Source organism: Diceros bicornis, chromosome 30, assembly GCF_020826845.1.
Source record: "Diceros bicornis minor isolate mBicDic1 chromosome 30, mDicBic1.mat.cur, whole genome shotgun sequence".
Classification (NCBI taxonomy): Eukaryota; Metazoa; Chordata; class Mammalia; order Perissodactyla; family Rhinocerotidae; genus Diceros; species Diceros bicornis.
Window position 1 is genome coordinate 6,634,801 of NC_080769.1, and position 19,563 is coordinate 6,654,363.

Consider the following 19,563-nt stretch of genomic DNA (forward strand, 5'->3'; position numbering starts at 1 on the left):
ACAGAGCAAGGGGACACTGTAAGGGCATCCAGGTCTTCCCAGCAAAGATTGTGGGCAAATAGCCTGGCTGTTAAGATAGCCCAGGGGCAGCCGGGTAAAGGTATATTGGGTGCCTCTGAATATGCAAATGATCTGGCTGGTGATGGATACTGAATAGAACATATTAGCTAAATCGATCTCAGCAAAGTAGTCCCCTGGAGCCCTTTGGATGTCTTCAATTCATTGCAGAATGTTGGGAATGGGAGCCTTAATAGAGGGCACCTGAGCATTTAAATTTTGGTAGTCGACCATAGGTGCCACTCTACAGTAGCGGGCTTTGATACCTGCCAAATGGGAGAACTGAAAGGAGAAATGGTGTTTAATAAATCTTGAACTATGGGCTGCAATTCCTCAGTCCCCTGTTGTGTACAATATTGGGGGGTATTTACTGTCCTAACCAGGAGTGGCAGGTTAACTCTCTCCCAATGTGCAGCTCCCACCAGGAAGGCCTGGAATGTGGGTTTGTTCCAGATGGTGTGGTGGTGCCTCAAGGCATCCATATGTATAACAGGAAAGGGCAGGGCCAGAGGGGTCACCACCACTAAAAAATTTTTAATACAAGTTGTTCCAAGAGCGACATCCAATGGAAGTTGAATGCCTTCTCCCACCCTACCTGTTACCTCTTTTAATTTAAAAGGTGCCCCTCACTTATGTTTGGAGGGTTCCCGGGAAGCACTGTAATTGGTCTCCAGGGTCAATGAGAGCAGTAAAATGTTGTTTATTGTGTGTGTCCCAATGGATAAAGAAGTATACAGGCGATTGTCCCCCAGGGAAGGGACAAGCTCCAGGGAATGGCCAGGTTCCTATGGCAGGGGACTTGATGGCTGCCATGCTCAGACATCAGGGTACGGGATACCAGATGCTGCTGCCAGGGCTGGGACATTCTGATGGGTGACAGCATCCATCCTTCGGGCAGGGCCAGCAGTCTCTTGAGGAACCCACAGCGCCTGAGCAAATGCTTCTAACTTGTGGTCGGGTTGTCCCAAACTTAGGTCATTAGGGACCCCTGATCTCCAGAGCTGCCAATACAGGCAGACCCGTGGTCATCTCACGAGGGAGGGAGCTGGGTTGAGGTGCCACCCCTCTGTGGGAGCAACAGGGGGCCTGGAAGCCCCCATGTTTCCTAGGGCCCCTCTGTTGGGTTCCTGGCCGAGGGGGCAGTGGGACGCATTCACTTATACTAGCAAACAAGATTTGTGCTTCAGGAAAATTCTCTTTTTTGTGTCCAGCTACAGCACTGATGCAGTTGCTGCTGTTGTACTGTACCTGCCATTTCTATGAATTGTAACATCATGGTCTTATAATTAGGGGGCAGCCCTTTAAGAAGAACTCCTTAGATGCTCGCCCCAACTCTGCCTCCTCTGGGTTGGAAATGGTCAGGGGCTCTGTGAGAGCATGGAACTCAACAAAATGATACACCCATTGAACCATCCCAATTTTATGTAATAGGATATGCATTTCATCCGGGGTTTTCCACTCACAGTGAGCCTTAGCTGTAATAACTGTGACTGACAGATGGGCTTGGTCCTAAGCCATAAAACTCCAAGTCAGGAGAGGCAGAGCTTCTTCCTCCTTATCCCTGTCGGCTCCAGAGCCTTGGTGGTGGGGGAGGGGTGGTGTCTCTTCTTCAGAGTCCATTTCCGTTTTTATTGTCTCCATCTTCTGTCCTGGTGGCTCAACTCATTTGGGAGCACCCTCGCCGTGGTGACAAGTTCACAGGCTCCCCTAGGCTGTCTCTAATAAAATGGGCTCTCAATATCTTTAGATTTTTTTAACAAACGGTGAATTTGGGGATCTTTGGCCAATCTGGCCAGATGGCACATCTCAGCTGCTGTGAGCAACAGCTTGGAGCTGGTTCCAAAGCCCTGTAAAAGCCAACCAGTGCCCTTCTCCTCCTCCATTTAGACAAATTTTTCTAGAAAACCTTGCATTTCTGTCATGATGTAGTTACGTGTTTCTGTCTCTTGTTCATGCTGGTCATCACTGGACCTCTTGGTACCATGGAGAGTGACGGGGAACTCGGCAGGAGGTTGCCTCTTCCCTGACTTGTATGCTGCCACCTCCCATTCTAGGGTTTCCCAATCAACCTGTGGGGGTCTGGAGTCAACCTCTACCTGTGCAAAGTTAGCTGATGTATTCGGGAAAGCTCCCGAGCCCCATAATGTAGCAATGGCGATTGGGCAGGTTGACACACTGCCATGCTCCGTAAAGCCCAAGCCATTTGAGCAGGGGTCTTACGAGCATCTGGTAGTTTTTCAACCTTCTCTGGGGACTTGGGAGGAGCTGGTGGCATGTGCTCAGGGGCCCTGCTTTTAGCAAGAATTCACTTTGCAGCACCATATCAGGGGTGGGACTCCCAATATCCCATGGGGTCAAGGGACAAACTGTGACAGCAGCAAGGAATGCAGCAACATAAGAAGCACTTGTCTCAGCAGCACTTGTTTGGCCAGTGTGCCATGTCGTTTGTGGTAGAGCTGCCTCTGTCACAGGTTAGGGCTGGCTGTCCAAGCTCAACACCCCAATACTGACCACTGACACAGTGGGCGCAGCAGCCGGCCTCCCCTTCCAGCACTAATGTAGGGGAACTCTCCTTGGCTCCCAGGGCCTGATAGCCCAGGCCCCTGGTTCCTTCTGGGAGAAAGAGGCAGGGCCCTACCTTCCCACTTAGCTCACCTTGGTTCAACACTAGGACTTTCTAATATGATTATAGCTGATCACCTCCAGACTGACACCCAGTGGGGCTCATTCAGAGACAAACGGGAAACACACCCCCCTCAGACTGAGGCCTGCAGGTCAGTCTCTGTGGGGCAGTCTGACCTTTGGCAGCACTGACAATGTAGTGTGGGGATCCAAGGAAATACCTGGCAGCAGCAATATGCAGCAGCAGAAACCCCCGCCACAACCCGCCAGCAAGCAGCGGTTCCTTCCCAGAGAGACTGAGCAGTCTCGGAGAGGAGGTTAATAAGCCCTTCACAGCTCCAAGGCATTGAGTGGGGTACAAACCACCCACAACGCCATCCCCATTACCAAGTGTGTGGAGAAGCTGGAGCTGGTGTATTGGATTAATGGGCAGAATATGACCTGTTGAATGAGGGGGCATCTACGTGGGGCCAGCAGGGAGCTCCCGCAGCATCCAAGCTCCCACTTAGGGGAAGTGAAACCCACAGCATCATTTTGATTGAAGGTGCAGTTTCAAGATACCCACCCAGAGGAAGCAGAGTCACAAGATTTATTATGTACAGATCACAGAAGCAGGGGGTGAGGGTGCAGTGAGCTGGGGGAAGGGCAGTCCTGTGTGCCAGGTCAACAGCCAGCAGGAGGTAGAGAGCAGGGAGCAAGCGCCCATTACTTACAAGGTGGTTGGGGCAGAGGTCACCAACTTTTCACGGGCTCAACTCTCAGTGCTTATTTTAAAAGGTGTCCTGGGAAAGTAAAGTGGGAACTTGTGGTGGGAATCCTAAGCTCAGGTCCTTCTTTAAATGTCCGGATTCTGGGAGTGAGCAGGGGTGTCACACTGTAACACGCCTAGGCAGCAACTCAGAAAAACAAAAGTTATTTTTCTCATCACCCAGCCGTACAGAGGGAAACCTCTTATCTGGCTCCTCAGGTGGACACAGCTTTGGGTGAGCCCACTGCTATCCTGGGGGGACAGTGGTATTGCTGGGGCTCTCTTCCTCTGAATTTAACCACTCCAGTGGTTAAATTAGAGGTTAAATTCAACTAATTGCAGGCTGATTGCCCTATTCTTTTCCCCAATGTCCTTGGAGGCATAATTTGCTCTACCAATTAATCCAATAACATTCCAGCTCCTTTGTAGAAATACTTTCTGAAGTCACTCTTTGATATTTGTTCTGACCCTTGGAAGCCTCCTCCCAGCAGAATAATTCACTGGTTCTCTCCAGAAAACTAGTCAGCCTACAGTCTAAGCTGTATCTTTATGAAATACACACATCTACTCCTAATTGACTTTCACCTCATTCTCCATTTTCTTGAGTGCCCTTTGACTTGAACTTTTCATGATCTTTTGCCGGCCAAGTTAATTCTCTGGAAAGGTAATAAGAGCTATGTGTTTTATGGCTTGCTTCACCCTCCAGTTCAGGAAAGATCTCTGCGCCACGACCCTGTGGTTGTTTGGAGGACAATGGGAAGCTTCTTTCTGAGTCACAATCCCATTTCAGGAGTTGAGTGCTCAGGGGAGGGGAGAGACAACAGCCAGAGGTCCTCTTCATTGTGTCTCCTGGCACCTTATGAATGACTTGTGTTCCAGCCACCTCATAAGCTGGGTCACCTGGGACAGAGTGACCAGTGCACCAGTACTGTGAGCACACCACTCCAAAGATATCACTTCAGTTCCATGTGGAGGGACTGGAACAATGGTGTCCCAACTTTTCAAGCAAACTCACCCAGCACTTGTTAACCCTCAGCAACAGGCAGTTGGGGGCAGGGTTTGAAAATTTAAAGTCCTGTTCTTCCCAGGAAGCAAGCCCTCTGAGTGGGAGCTGGGATGACAGGGTGCTGTGTGTTCTAGACTGCAGGAGTCTGGAGGGGAGTCTTCACCAATGTGAGCTGGGAGGAACTAGGGAAGGAGTGCTTTTGGTTCAAATACCAGACTCACATTTCTTACAAATCTTCAGAGATTTTCTTGAGTAGATCTCACAATAAGCCTTTATTAATTACTACTTTGATGACTCATTGGTTTTACTTCTGTTATTTCTGACCTTCAGTCATTCTTGCACGGCAGTTCGCTATCAATATATTCTCTTACTTTTGCTTTTTTTTTTTTTTTTTTAAATCTGAGAGTCTTTATTTCACCTTCATATTTTACAAGGTAGTTTTGGTGAATATAGGGTTGCTGGTTGAGAGGAGTTTTTCTTTGTGTGCTTTGAATATGTTATCCCTCTGCTTTCTGGCCTCCCTTTTTTCTGAGACATCAGCTGTTAATTTCACTGGGGTTTCCTTGTAAGAGTTGGGTCATTTTTTCAACTGCTGTTTCTCCCACTGTATGGTTCTTACTTGCCCGTATCTTTGCATGTCTTGTAATTTTGTTGCACATCAGACATTTTAGGTAATAGATTGTAGTAACGCCAGGTACTAGTCCCCTTCCTTCTGGTGGTTTTCACTGTAATTGGCTTATTTGTTCATTGATTGGCTGGATTTAAGTCTGTGTCCTCCACACAGAGTGGAACCTCTGACATAGCTTTTGGAAGTGGACATAACTTTGGGAAAGCCTACTCTCCTGGAACACTGGTATGGGGAGGGCTCTCTTTCTCTTTCATGAACCACAGCCAGTGGCTAGACTCCATTATTTGCTGGCTGATTGCTTTACTGTGTTCACCAATTTCCTGGGGGGCATAACTTGCTTTCACAACCAATTCAATAAAATTCTGACTCCTTTATAGAAATATTTTCCAGTCACTGGGTGATATTTGTTCTGAGCCTTGTAAGCCTCCTCTCAGCAGTGTAATTTCCTGTTGTTGTTTTTTCAGAAAAAGTGTCAGCCTATATTTCAGGCTATATCTTCAATAAATACACAAATCTACTCCTAATTGCCTTTCACCTCCTTCACCACTTTCTTGAGAGTGTCCTTGGACTTCAACTTCTCATGATCTTGGGCCATCAAAGTTAATTCTTTGGAAAATGATTAAGAGCTTCGTGTTTTAAGGCTCACTTCACCGCCATGTTCAGGCAAAATCTCTATGCCAGGACCCTGGAGCTGCTTTGGGGACAATGGGAAGCCTCTCTCTGAATGACAATCCCATTTTAGGAGCTGAGGACACAGTGCAGTAAAGAGACAGCAGCCACAGGTCCTCTCAATTATGTCTCCTGGCCCCTCAGAAGTGACTTATGTTACACTCACCTCATGAGATGGAACCAGGGTGATCACATCACTCCAAAGGCGTCACCTCATTTCCACACGTAGAGACTGAAACAATGCTGTCCCCCCTTTACAGGCACACTCACCCAGTACTTACTGACCCTCAGCAACAGGGACCTGGACACAAGGTCTGAAATGTTGATGTCCTGTTCTTCTCAAGAAGATAGCCCTGTTTAACAGTGCAAAAATGGAAACAGCCTCTTATACCCACCACCCCCCAGAAAGAGAATTCTCTAAGAAAAGTACAATATATACAAAGGATTCGGCATATCCAGGATCTGCAATACAAGGACAGTAAGGAAATCCCAACAAACACAGTGTCATTTTTAATAGCCCCTTAACACAGAACAATTAACACATTATAAAAAAAGAGAAAACATTACTAACTGATTTAAAGAAAAAACAGTATCTATTAATCTTATGTACTATTGATAAAGGATGACTTGCAAAATTATCTCATCTCAATAGTCTTTTCTGAAAGTAATAGAAATCCACACTCTCATGCTGCACTTTGAGAAGTAACTTGGTAAACACAATGTTTACAACTTCTGTAACATCTCTGAATTTCATGTTGAAAGTTTTCTAGAATATGATACAGAAATTAATTTCCAATAAGCTTTCTCATATCACTTACATTTATACTTCTTTTTGGTAAAAGTATCACATAGAAGGGGGTGGGCCAATTGAAGTCTTTTCCATGCTACTTACATTCAAGAGGTTATTGAGTCCTTCATGCCTTCAGAAAGAACTGGATGACAAAAGCCCTTTCCACATTCTTTATCTTTACATGGTATTTCTTCTAGTGTGCATTCTTGCACTTCCTCAAAGGTTTTCATGAAAAATAAAGGCTTTCTCATTTTACTGACATTCATAGTGTTTCTCCAGTGTGACTTCTTTCATTTCTTTGAAGTGATATGTGATAAGTGAATGTTTGTGCACATTCCTTAAATTCATAAGCTTTCTCTCCAGTATGAGTTCTTTCATGTGTCTGAAGAAAACTGGGAGAAGTGAAGGCTTTCTCACGTTCCTTACATTTATACGATCCATTTCCAGTGAGGAAGACCATCTGGGATTGAAGGCTTGAGGGAATTATAAAGGCTTTCCCACATTCCTTACATTCATAGGGTTTGTCTGTTCTATGACTCCTTTCACATATTCAAAATGCACTGGGAGAAATGAACACTTTCTCACATTGCTTATGCTAGTAACGTCCATCTCCAGCGTGAAAGAACAGGTGAGATCAAAGGCTTGAAGGAATCATAAAGGCTTTCATATATTCCTTACATTCAGAGGGTTTCTCTCCAGTATGAGTTCTTGCATGTCTTCGCAAAGAAGTGGAAAAAGTGAATGCTTTACTGCATTTTTCACATTCATAGGGTTTCTCTCCAGTATGAATTCTTTCATGTTGTTGAAGAAAACTGGAGAAACTGAATGCTTTACTGCATTTTTTACATTCATAGGGTTTCTCTCCAGTGTGAGTTATTTCATGTACTTTAAGAGAACCGGAAAAGATGAATGCTTTACTGCATTTCTTACATTTATAGCGTTTCTCTCCAGTATGAATTCTTTCATGTTCTCGAAGATAACTGGAAGACCTGAATGCTTTACTGCAATTTTTACATTCATAGGGTTTCTCTCCAGTGTGAATTCTTTCATGTACTTGAAGAGAACTAGAAGAAGTGAATGTTTTACTGCATTTTTTACATTCATGTTTCTCTCCTGTGTGAGTTATTTCATGTTTTCGAAGAGAACTACTACAACTGAAGGCTTTCCTGCATTCTTTACACTCATAGGGTTTCTCTCCAGTATGAGTTCTTTCATGTCTTTGAAGACAAGTGGAAAAAGTGAATGCTTTACTGCATTTTTTACATTCATGTTTCTCTCCTGTGTGAGTTATTTCATGTTTTCGAAGAGAACTACTACAACTGAAGGATTTCCCACATTCTTTACATTCATAGGGTTTCTCTCCAGTATGAGTTCTTTCATGTATTTTAAGAAAACTGGAAGAACTGAATGCTTTACTGCATTTTTTACATTCATAGGGTTTCTCTCCAGTATGAATTCTTTCATGTTCTCGAAGATAACTGGAAGAAGTGAATGCTTTACTGCAGTTTTTACATTCATAGGGTTTCTCTCCAGTGTGAATTCTTTCATGTCTTCGAAGAGAACTGGAAGAAGTGAATGCTTTACTGCATTTTTTACATTTATAGCGTTTCTCTCCAGTATGAATTCTTTCATGTTCTCGAAGATAACTGGAAGTAGTGAATGCTTTACTGCAGTTTTTACATTCATGAGGTTTCTCTCCAGTGTGAGTTATTTCATGTTTTCGAAGAGAACTGCTACACCTGAAGGCTTTCCCGCATTCTTTACATTCATAGGGTTTCTCTCCAGTGTGATTTCTTTCATGTCTCTGAAGGGAACTGGAAGAAGTGAATGCTTTACTACAATTTTTACATTCATATAGTTTCTCTCCAGTGTGAATTATTTCATGTTTTCGAAGAGAACTGCTACAACTGAAGGCTTTCCCGCATTCTTTACATTCATAGGGTTTCTCTCCAGTGTGATTTCTTTCATGTTTCTGAAGGGAACTGGAAGAAGTGAATGCCTTACCACAATTTTTACATTCATAGAGTTTCTCTCCAGTATGAATTCTTTCATGTTCTCGAAGATAACTGGAAAAAGCGAATGCTTTACTGCAGTTTTTACATTCATAGGGTTTCTCTCCAGTGTGAATTCTTTCATGTCTTCGAAGAGAACTGGAAGAAGTGAATGCTTTACTGCATTTTTTACATTTATAGGGTTTCTCTCCAGTATGAATTCTTTCATGTTCTCGAAGATAACTGGAAGAAGTGAATGCTTTACTGCAGTTTTTACATTCATGAGGTTTCTCTCCAGTGTGAGTTATTTCATGTTTTCGAAGAGAACTGCTAAAACTGAAGGCTTTCCCGCATTCTTTACATTCATAGGGTTTCTCTCCAGTGTGATTTCTTTCATGTCTCTGAAGGGAACTGGAAGAAGTGAATGCTTTACTACAATTTTTACATTCATAGAGTTTCTCTCCAGTGTGAATTCTTTCATGTTTTCGAAGAGAACTGCTATAACTGAAGGCTTTCCCGCATTCTTTACATTCATAGGGTTTCTCTCCAGTGTGATTTCTTTCATGTCTCTGAAGGGAACTGGAAGAAGTGAATGCCTTACCACAATTTTTACATTCATAGAGTTTCTCTCCAGTATGAATTCTTTCATGTTCTCGAAGATAACTGGAAGAAGCGAATGCTTTACTGCAGTTTTTACATTCATAGGGTTTCTCTCCAGTGTGAATTCTTTCATGTCTTCGAAAAGAACTGGAAGAAGTGAATGCTTTACTGCATTTTTTACATTTATAGCGTTTCTCTCCAGTATGAATTCTTTCATGTTCTCGAAGGTAACTGGAAGAAGTGAATGCTTTACTGCAGATTTTACATTCATGAGGTTTCTCTCCAGTGTGAGTTATTTCATGTTTTCGAAGAGAACTGCTACACCTGAAGGCTTTCCCGCATTCTTTACATTCATAGGGTTTCTCTCCAGTGTGATTTCTTTCATGTCTCTGAAGGGAACTGGAAGAAGTGAATGCTTTACTACAATTTTTACATTCATAGAGTTTCTCTCCAGTATGAATTCTTTCATGTATTTCAAGAGACTTGTGAAAAGGGAAGGCTTTTCCACATTCCTTACATTTATATTGCTTCTCTCCATCTTTTTGGTAGTCATACAGTTTGTATTCAGTGTGACATCTAATGTGCCTTTTAAGGGATGAATGATGCATGAAGACTACTCCACATGCACTGCATTCACATGGTTTATCACCTGTAGTTTTCTTGTTCAGACTGCGATTTGGATTTAGGCTGATGTTTTCTTGACATAGACGACTATCTTCACTTTTGAAGAGTCTCTGTAACATACGATTTCTGTAAAAAAGGGGAAGAACGTTATAAATGATTTTTTTATTAATGTTTTACATTTGTTATAATTTATTATGATTTATAGGAAAAGTTTAGCTTTTCTGTCTTGTCTGAATTCCTGGAAATTGAATATACTGAATGCTCTGCAAGAGGACTTCATGCTTGCTTTTCCAAACAGTGATATTCACATATAGGGTTTATTCATACTTCCAAGTGAACCTTTTTGCAAAAACTGAACATCTACATCACATTTCAAAAAGTCTATTTGGTGAAAATTTTCTAATACCTGAATTTGAAGCAAGGGTTGTTTTTGTTTGCTTCTTTTTAAAATTTCTTAACATATCATTATTCTAATGGGGCACACTGCTTTCTATTCTGAGTGTGACTCACCTTAATTTTCTTCCCTGGCTTGTGTTTTTAACTTCAACATCATTATCTTCCCATGATTTTCCTGAAATGCAGACCCAGAATGTTGATTTCAACGTATTAGAAATTATAGAAAAATTATGGATTCTAAGACAGTCATGATCAATGATCATTTCTAGTTTATTTATCAACATCTCCTATTTCTACATTCTACATCCTGGAACAATGCTGATGGGCAAGAAACACTTGTTCTCTACTTGATGAAGAGAGGGAATGTCTTCAGTCTCACCTATAGAGGCCAGGTTCCTGAAGGTTTCGCACATCACATCTCTGTAGAGTTTCCTCTGTGAAGGATCCAGTAAAGTCCACTCTTCTGGGGTGAAGTTCACAGCCACATCCTCAATGGCTACTGAATCCTAAAACATCACAAATATGTGTAGAGTAGGATGCATAAGACTGATGACACTGCGGATCTGCACTCCATTTGTAGAAATGTTACGTGTGATTCTGTCATTTCTAAACACATATTTTCTATCATCAAAACTTCATTGCTTTTTTGTACACACTTCCTCCTCAATTTATCTGCATTATCAACACAGAAATTATTTACACATTTTTACTGTGATCACATTACATTGTATTTCTCTGTAATGGCAGGCTCCAGAGCATGTCGGGGAAATGACAAAAATGCTATATAAATAAAACAAATATCATTCTATGAAACATGATTCCTTGTGAGAAAAATTCTTTCATTTTCTTCCTTATTACCCACCAGTTACAGCACTCCATGAGTCAGAGAGTCAAATCTGCACGACGTTTCCATGAATAAAAACACAGTGAAGAACTGGAAGCATTGTTGTCTAGTCCTATCACCAAAGAGAGAGTCCCGGAGGCCTGTAGAAATCAAACTTTTAACAAAGCCTAGCTGGCCACATTGTCCTAAAGTAATCCAGGCCACTACGAGTAATCAGAGATAGCTGCCTGAATATAAATGTTCTTGTGGTACATTCATCATCGACTCAGTTCTTCTTTTCTCTCTCTGTATGATTTGAGGAGGCTAGAAAGTTACCTGGAACTTACAATTCAGACACAAGGAAGAAGGCATGACAACTTAGACCATAAAATACCTATACTCATGTGCCTCAAGGATACTTCCCAGAAACTTTTAGAATGCACAGTGAGATAACAATATGCCCAGAAAGCTCTTTCCAGTCAAATGCTAACCGTGTACCCGGAGCTTTGCTGCCCTAGAAAGCAGGTTAAGAACTACAGAGTTCACTAAGTCCACGCAGGTTTGATGGTAAATTTGCCCATGATTATAAAATAAATGAAGGATTTAAAAGTGCTTTCCTCCAAAACAACATAAAGCTTCCATTTTCCAACTAAACAGCAAGTGTTTCCCACCCAGGCACTCTAGATGATGCCCTGCCAACTTCTGATCCCACACTGAAGAAACTTAGAAACTGTCATTCTTGATCTCATAAGAAGAAAATGAATGAACTTGAACAATTCTTCTCAGGTCATGAGAGCCTTGAGGTCATAGGGCAAAGCGGGGTCTCCCAAATTGGGAAAGTGAAAACAAGATAGCTTTTTGAAATATGCCCCAGGTATTTTGTTCTTAACAAGACTTGTAGTAAACAAATAACCTATTTCACCAGAGGCTAATGCAAACATAAAAAGAACAAAAAAGACAGAACACAATATCCATGAAGTTTAAGACAACACTCTATAACAGAAGGTTAAACGTACATAATAGGAATACCTGAAGGAAAAGAAAGACAGAGGGAAACAGAAGAAACAAGTGAAGTAACAGTCAACCAAATATCCTACAATTAATGATAGCTGGTAAACTGATCATCCAGGAAGCTCAGAGAAGCCTAAACATGACAAACTACAAAAGCACACACCCAAGGATATCCTATTCAAACGAGAGAAAAATCAAAGACAGAGAATATATTGAGAAATGCCAGAGAAGAAACACAGCTTAGCTATAAAGAAACAAAGATTTGAATTAAATTGGACTCCTTTTAAAAACCATGCAAGCAAGAAAAGAACAGAGTGAAATATTTGAAGTTAGGAAAACAAAAATCCACTAGCCTAGAATGCTCTGTCAAGCAAAATTCTCCTTCAAAAATAAAGGCAAAATAAGGACTGTCTGAGACAAAAAGTAAGGAAATTTGTCATGAGTACACCTACTTTGAAAGAAATGTTCAAAAATTTATGAGAAAGTATGTAAATGAGAAAGGTAGAGGGCCGGCCCCATGGCGTAGCAGTTAAGTGCGCCTGCTCTGCCTCTGGTGGCCCGGGTTCGGATCCCGGGAGCACACCGATGCACCGCTTATCAGGCCATGCTGTGGCGGCGTCCCATATAAAGTGGAGGAAGATGGGCATGGATGTTAGCCCAGGGCCAGTATTCCTCAGCAAAGAATAAATAAATGAATAAATAAACATTTAAAAAAAAAGAAAAAAGTAAAAGATTAGAAAAATAACTTTGATATATTTATAATTAATATAGATGACACTTTGTTTAAAATAATATTAGCCAGAATGTATTTGGTAATGAGAAGCTTGTGCACAAGTGAAATAAATGACAGCAATGTGACATGGGACAGGGAGGGGGAAATTGGGAATAGTGTGTTAAGAAGTACTTGCACAACAGTGAAGTGGAGGGTGCTATTTGGCAGAGGAGGCGCGTTAGTTGTAAACATATGCTGAAAACTCAAGGGCAACCACTAAAAAATGAGTTTTAAAAAAATGCGTAACCGAGGCCGGCCCCGTGGCTTAGCGGTTAAGTGCGCGCACTCCACTACTGGCGGCCCCGGTTCGGATCCCGGGTGTGCACCGACACACCGCTTCTCCAGCCATGCTGAGGCCAGGTCCCATATACAGCAACTAGAAGGATATGCAACTATGACATACAACTATGTACTGGGGCTTTGGGGGGAAAAAAAGGAGGAGGATTGGCAATAGATGTTAGCTCAGAGTCCGTCTTCCTCAGCAAAAAGAGGAGGATTAGCACAGATGTTAGCTCAGGGCTAATCTTTCTCACAATAAATAAATGAATGAATGAATGAATGAATGAATGAATAAAATAAAATAAAATAAAATTCGTAACTGATATCCTAGAAGAGAATGAAAAACAGAATCAGAGTAAATGCTCATTTTCAGCCAGAGAAGGCAGAAAAAAGGTGGAAAGAAAAAAGAAAAAAACAAGGATAAAAATAGAAAACAGCAAAAGGTTCAGTAAATATTACTCGAACTGTATCAATAACCAGTTTCATCAACAGTCTCGATACATTGAAAGACACAGTAGTATCAGATTTCAAAAAACAAAATTATATCCTGTCTACAAGACACCCACTCTAAATCTAAAACTCAGATAGATGAAGGGTAAAGGGATAGACAAAAATAGACCATGCCAAAACTAGTCAAAAGAAAGGTGCCACAGGTATATAAATTATAGAAAATGCAGATTTCAAACCAAGGAACCTTCAGAGATAGAGAGGGGCATTAGATACTGATAAAGCAGTATATTCTCCAAGAAGTAACAGCAATACTTCCTGTGTACCTGCATAACAACAGAGGGGTAAATACATGAGGTACAAACTGATAGAATGCAAGGAGAAACAGACGAATCCAGTACTATAGCTGTAGGATTTAACACCCCCTTATCACAAATTATAAACTCCAGTAGGCAGAAGATGAGGAAGGACAGAGGTCAACTGAACAGCACCGTGAAACAACTGGGTTTCATTATAATCTATGGAATACTTCAACAACACAATATACATTCTGGATTTTCTTGTAATCTGTGGAATATATAACTACATTTCACTGAAATCTATAGAATACAACAACAGCAGAACCTAAATTTTTCTCAAGTTCATGGAACATTCACAAAGACAAACCAGATTGTGGGACATAGAGCACACCTTAACAAATCTGATAAAACAGGAGTCATACAAAATGTTCTCTCACACCACCTAGGCATTCATCTAGAAGTCAATAACAGAAACATAGTCGGAAAACTCCCAATTATGTGCAGATTCAACAACATACTTCTAAATAATACATAGGACCAAAGAAGAAGTCTCAAGAGACATAAAAATATTATTTTGAACTAAATGAAATTAAAACACAACATACCAAGGTTCTTGAATGCAGCAAAAGCAGTGCCTTAGCGAAATTTATGTGATGGAACAAACACTAGAAAAACCAAAGGTCTCTAGTCAATAACGTAAACACCTATCTTAGGGTAAAATAAAGAGAAGAGTAAATTAAACTCAAAGCAAACACAAGAAAAGAGCTAATAAAAATTAGAAAAGAAAGGAACGTCATTGTGTAAATCAATGGAGAAAATTAAAACAAAAAAGCTGGTTCTTTGACAAGGAAGACAACAACGAAAAGAGGAAAGACAGAAATTACTAATATCAGAAAGGAAAGGAGGGGAAATGAAAATGACAAAAAGATTTGATAAGATCCAATATCCCGGCCGGCCGCATGGCTTAGCGGTTAAGCCCGCGCAGTCCACTGCTGGCGGCCCGGGCTTGGACCCCAGGAGTGCACCGACGCATCGCTTCTCCGGCCATGCTGAGGCCGCGTCCCACATACAGCAACTAGAAGGATGTGTAGCTATGACATACAACTATCTACTGGGGCTTTGGGGGGAAAAATAAATAAATAAATAAAATTATATATAAAAAAAAAAAGATCCAATATCCATTTATGATAAGCTAGTATTCAAGGGTAACTTCTGCTTCTTAAGAAAGAACATCTTTATGAATACTGTAGCTAAATTTATAACATTTGTTCCATATGGCATGATTTTCTCTGTGAAACGTCTGAAAAAATTCACAATAGAAATAACCCCAGGGGGCCGGCCTGGTGACATAGTGGTTAAGTTCACGCACTCCCCTGTGGCCGCACAGGGTTCACGGGTTCAGATCCCAGGCACGGACCTAGGCACTGCTTATCCAGCCATGCTGTGGCAGCACCTCATATACAAAATAGACGAAGATAGACACAGATGTTAGCTCGGGGCTAATCTTCCTCAGCACAAAGAGCAGAATTGGCAATGGATGTTAGCTCAGAGCCAGGCTTCTTCACAGAAAAAAATGAAAAAAAAAAAGACACTCCTGGAATTAATAAGAGAGTATATAGCAAAGTTGAAGACTAAAGTGATTCAACTGCTTTCCATATAGACCCACACAAATATAGTCAACTGATCTTTGACAAAAAAGGAAAGGCAGGGCCGGCCTGGTGGCATAAGCGGTTAAGTGCGTGTGCTCCGCTGCGGTGGCCCGGGGTTCGCAGGTTCGGATCCCAGGCGTGCACCGACGCACTGCTTGTTAAGCCATGCTGTGGCGGCGTCCCATATAAAGTAGAGGAAGATGACCACGGATGTTAGCTCAGGGCTGATCTTCCTCAAGAAAAAATGGGAGTACTGGCATCAGATGTTAGCTCAGGGCTAGTCCTCCTCACCAAAAAAAAAAAGGAAAGGCAATTCAAATAAAAAAGAAAGTCTTTTCAAAAACATTGGTGGAACAATGGATGTCCACATGCAAACACACACAAAACAAACACACACAAAACAAATGTAGACATTTGGGGCCTTAACACTTTTTTACAAAAATTGAGCCAAAACACATCTCAGATCTAAATGAAAATTGCCAAAGGAATAAACTCCTAGAAGATATCATTGGAGAAAATCCAGATGACTGTGGGTTTGGAGAGGAATGTTTAGATACAAAACCAAAAACCAAGGACCACAAAAGAAAAAGACAAAAATTATACTTCATTAAAATGAAAAACACCTGCTCTGAGAAAGACAGTGTCAAGAGAATTAGAAAAAAATAATTCATAGAGTAAGATAAAATCTTTATAAAATACTTATCGGATAAATGACTGGTGTCTGAAATATCCAAAGAACTCTTAAAACTCAACAGTCAGAAGACAAACAACCCAATTAGAAAATGGGCAAAAGATTTGAACAGACAGCTCAGTGATGAAAATATATAGATGTGAAATAAGCAACATGAACACATGCTCCACATCAAATATCATTAGAAAATTGCAAATAAAACAACAATGAGGGATCATTAAACACTTATTAAATGGGTAAAACACAAAACACTCAGAACACCAAATACTGGTGAAGATGGGAAGCTACAGGTAATCCTCATTCATTGCTGGTGGAAATGGAATTTGATACACATGCAATGGAAGATAGGAACTTTCTTTCAGAACAAAATACACTGTCAATACCTAGAGTAAGATCCAGCAATAAGTCTCCTTGGTATTTTTCCAAGCGAACTGAAACTTTATGTTCACACAAAACCTACACATGAATATGTAGAGGGAGTTTTCATAATTGGCAAGAGAGAGAGTTTTAAGCAAGATATCCTTCAAGAGTTGAATACACGAAAACAAGCAGTGGTGTATCCATATGATGACATACTGTTCAGTGATAAAAGGAAATGAGGTATCATGCCATGAAAACACACAGAGGAACCTTAAAATGATACGGCTAAGGAAAACCAGCCAATATGACAAGGCTATGTAGTGCATGATTCCAAGTATATGTCATTCTGGAGGATACAAAAGTATGAGCCAGTAGAAAGATCTTCAGTTGTGAAGGATTTGGGGACTGGTGGGAGGGATGAATCAGTAGGTGGAGCACAGAGGATTTTTAGGGAAGTGAAACTACACTCTATGACACAGAAATGATGGACACACGTCGTTACACATTTGTCAAAGCCGGTACACTGTATAACACAAAGAGTCAATGCTAATGTACACTGTGCACTGTGATGCATCAATATGGGTTGGAAATTGTAAAAAGACGTACCACAGTAATTCAAAACGTGTAAAAGAGTGCAAATTGCGTGGATGCAGAGAAAAAGGGCAATGTGGGATCTCTGTAAATTCTGATCAATTTTTCCATAAACCAAAAACTGCTCTAAAAAACAAGAATTCTTTCAGAAAAAAAATGAATACAAACTCATTACAATTCACCCCTGATACTGAAACAAGACATCTTTCATTCAACTGATTTCAACTTAAATCAATAAGCCAGTATGGTGCTCTATGAGCCTGAGACCCATAACGGAGGTGAAACTTCCACTGAATGCCTTGTTGGAGAGCAGGGCACTGTATACTCTGAGAGGTGCCATGGTTACTCAGTAGTGTCAGAACCCCAAGGGTGATATAGAATGTCCTGGTGAGTCCTTGTATTGTAGACCTAGTAATGTACAGACAGGTGTTACATTGATTTCTACTTTGAGTATCTCTGAGTCGAGAAATTCCCAGAGTTGGTTTACCACCAAGGGGCATCTCTTAGGCATTTATCCAAGAGTTTGTGAACATATGCAGATGAGACCAATTTTGTGGCCAGTAGTAAAATGACTGCCTGATGTTTGATACTTCTGAAGACACTTGGATTTTGTTCTTCATCACGGACGTTCAATTAAGGGATGAGGAGCAGCAACTGAGCTCCATCACTTATGAATGTGTATTGTTGTCCTTAGAGTCCATGCACTCCCCAGTGCTGTGCATTCAGTTAACCCCAAGGAACTATGCAGGGAACCAAGGTGTCTGGGAAAGGGGTGACCTCCTCCACCATCCCATCATCTTTCAAGGGATTGAGGAAGAAAAAGCCATGCCCCTCCCACAGATAGCATAAGCTGCAGGGCCAAGGCGAGCCTCCATCATATCATAAGTAGGTGTCAGCAGCCAAGCTGAGTTGATAGGATGCTGTTTCCAGGGCCAAAAAACATAACAGGCAATTCGGTAGAGGGTCACATGCTCAGTGTTTATGAGAGTCTCTATTTTCAAGAGCTCTCAGTACCTGGTGACAACAGTAGCTGTAATGGCATATAGTGTGGGGACTAGGGCAGCTTCTCACATCAGAAGCCTATGGACAACTTAAGGCCCTCCTCCTCAAGAGGCCCATCAGGGTTAGAGGCCTCCTCCATGACAAGTGATTGCTTTATAGAGTTTAAGGAACCCGGGTTCAAGTTGGGTTTGAACCACTCCCTTTGCTGTGCCAAACTCAGACTGTGGGTGTTGTCACTAAAACCCAGAGGGTCAGATTCTTTATTGCAATAGACACAAAGGTGGTAGCAGCAGCAGCAGTGTTACTTAGGGGTCCTGGTGATTCCTCTGTAAACTTGCTACCTACTGGCCGTATGTTGCTGTCTCTTCTTCTCTCTCAAGTAATTGCCCCTTAACCAGTAACGATCTGATGAGCTCAGCTCATTCACAGGAATAATCATCCCTGAATCCCCAGACTCCCCCTAACGTCAAGGTGACCCTAGCCTCGTCTCATCTTCACTCTAAATACACAGATAGTGTCTACAAAGACATAACACAGGACCTCATTAAGGAGGGCCCCATCCCCAGACTCCTGCTCCCAAGGGAACTGAAACTGCCAATTCAGAGTCCTCTGTACATAACAGAACCAGGCGTGGTGGGTCAACAATGCACACAGGTGGGTCAACAATGCACACACAGCTCACAGGAAGAGCTGCCCAGCAAGCAGCAGCTCACAGTGCAGGAGCCTCCAGGCTTTCTCATCAGCCTGTCCAGATAAGGCCTAGGGGAAAAGGGAGGGGTGAGGCTTAAGTTTTCAGTCGCCAAACGTCAAAAATGTGGATGCTGGCCACTCATTACAAAAGCAAACACAGCTGAGAAAAATAAGCATTTGCACTGGTTTGTTTTTATACAAAGAAACACTAACAGGATGATGAAGCCGTGATCAAAACCGGTCATTTGAGGGGGGCTGGAGTCAGACGAGAGGAGTGGGGCAGGATATTCAGGCAGGGAGTCTCCTTAAGTTAGTTTCCTCTTAGGAATTTTTTTTTCACTTTCCCATGCATTATTTATTTAATATAGGGAGAGAAATTTATATACACACATCTTGCTACGGTTGATCATGAGTTTTAATTAACTTCTGCTTTTTAAAATTAATTTAATTTTAACTTTTCTACATATGAAACCGTTCCAAGATATAATCCTTTAAATACTAATAAACATAAAGTGTAAACAAATCCCTTTTAACTACAAAGACATGGGGCATGATAGTTTCTCCCTCCACTGTATTTCACACTGGGGATATTTTCAGGATGAAGTAGCATATTATAATATATTAGGGGTTTGCAATTAAGCCCTGAAATAAAATAGGAATTCCAAATATTTACATCAGGATTGACCAGTTTCCTCCTATCAATTAAAATAGAAATTCAACTGCTTTTTCCTCACAGACTTTATAATAGGAATTCCTTTTTCTTAGGAACAGTATAGCCTTTAAATGTCTAAGTTCTCTAGGGACATGAACACACAAAA

The 19,563-nt window shown here is 41.4% G+C and overlaps 2 protein-coding genes across 4 annotated transcripts in view; both read right to left on the reverse strand.

The window, feature by feature from the left end:
- The window catches only part of LOC131394555 (zinc finger protein 709-like), a 179,063-nt gene that overhangs the window by 138,241 nt on the left and 21,259 nt on the right, over nt 1-19,563 (reverse strand). The gene's annotated exons all lie outside the window — the stretch shown is intronic.
- Nucleotides 6,218-19,563, reverse strand: part of LOC131394516 (zinc finger protein 709-like) — a 30,670-nt gene continuing 17,324 nt past the window's right edge. For 2 of the 3 annotated variants that reach the window (XM_058525873.1, XM_058525874.1), the window contains exons 2-4: nt 10,511-10,637; nt 10,246-10,306; nt 6,218-9,861 (exon numbers count right to left, since the gene is read on the reverse strand). In XM_058525873.1, coding sequence (XP_058381856.1) covers nt 7,155-9,861; nt 10,246-10,306; nt 10,511-10,637 — 2,895 coding nt within the window. In that variant the 3' untranslated portion in view covers nt 6,218-7,154. Of the gene's footprint in view, nt 9,862-10,245; nt 10,307-10,510; nt 10,638-10,993; nt 11,405-19,563 lie in introns of those variants that run through there. The other variant, XM_058525875.1, reaches the window with a different exon arrangement.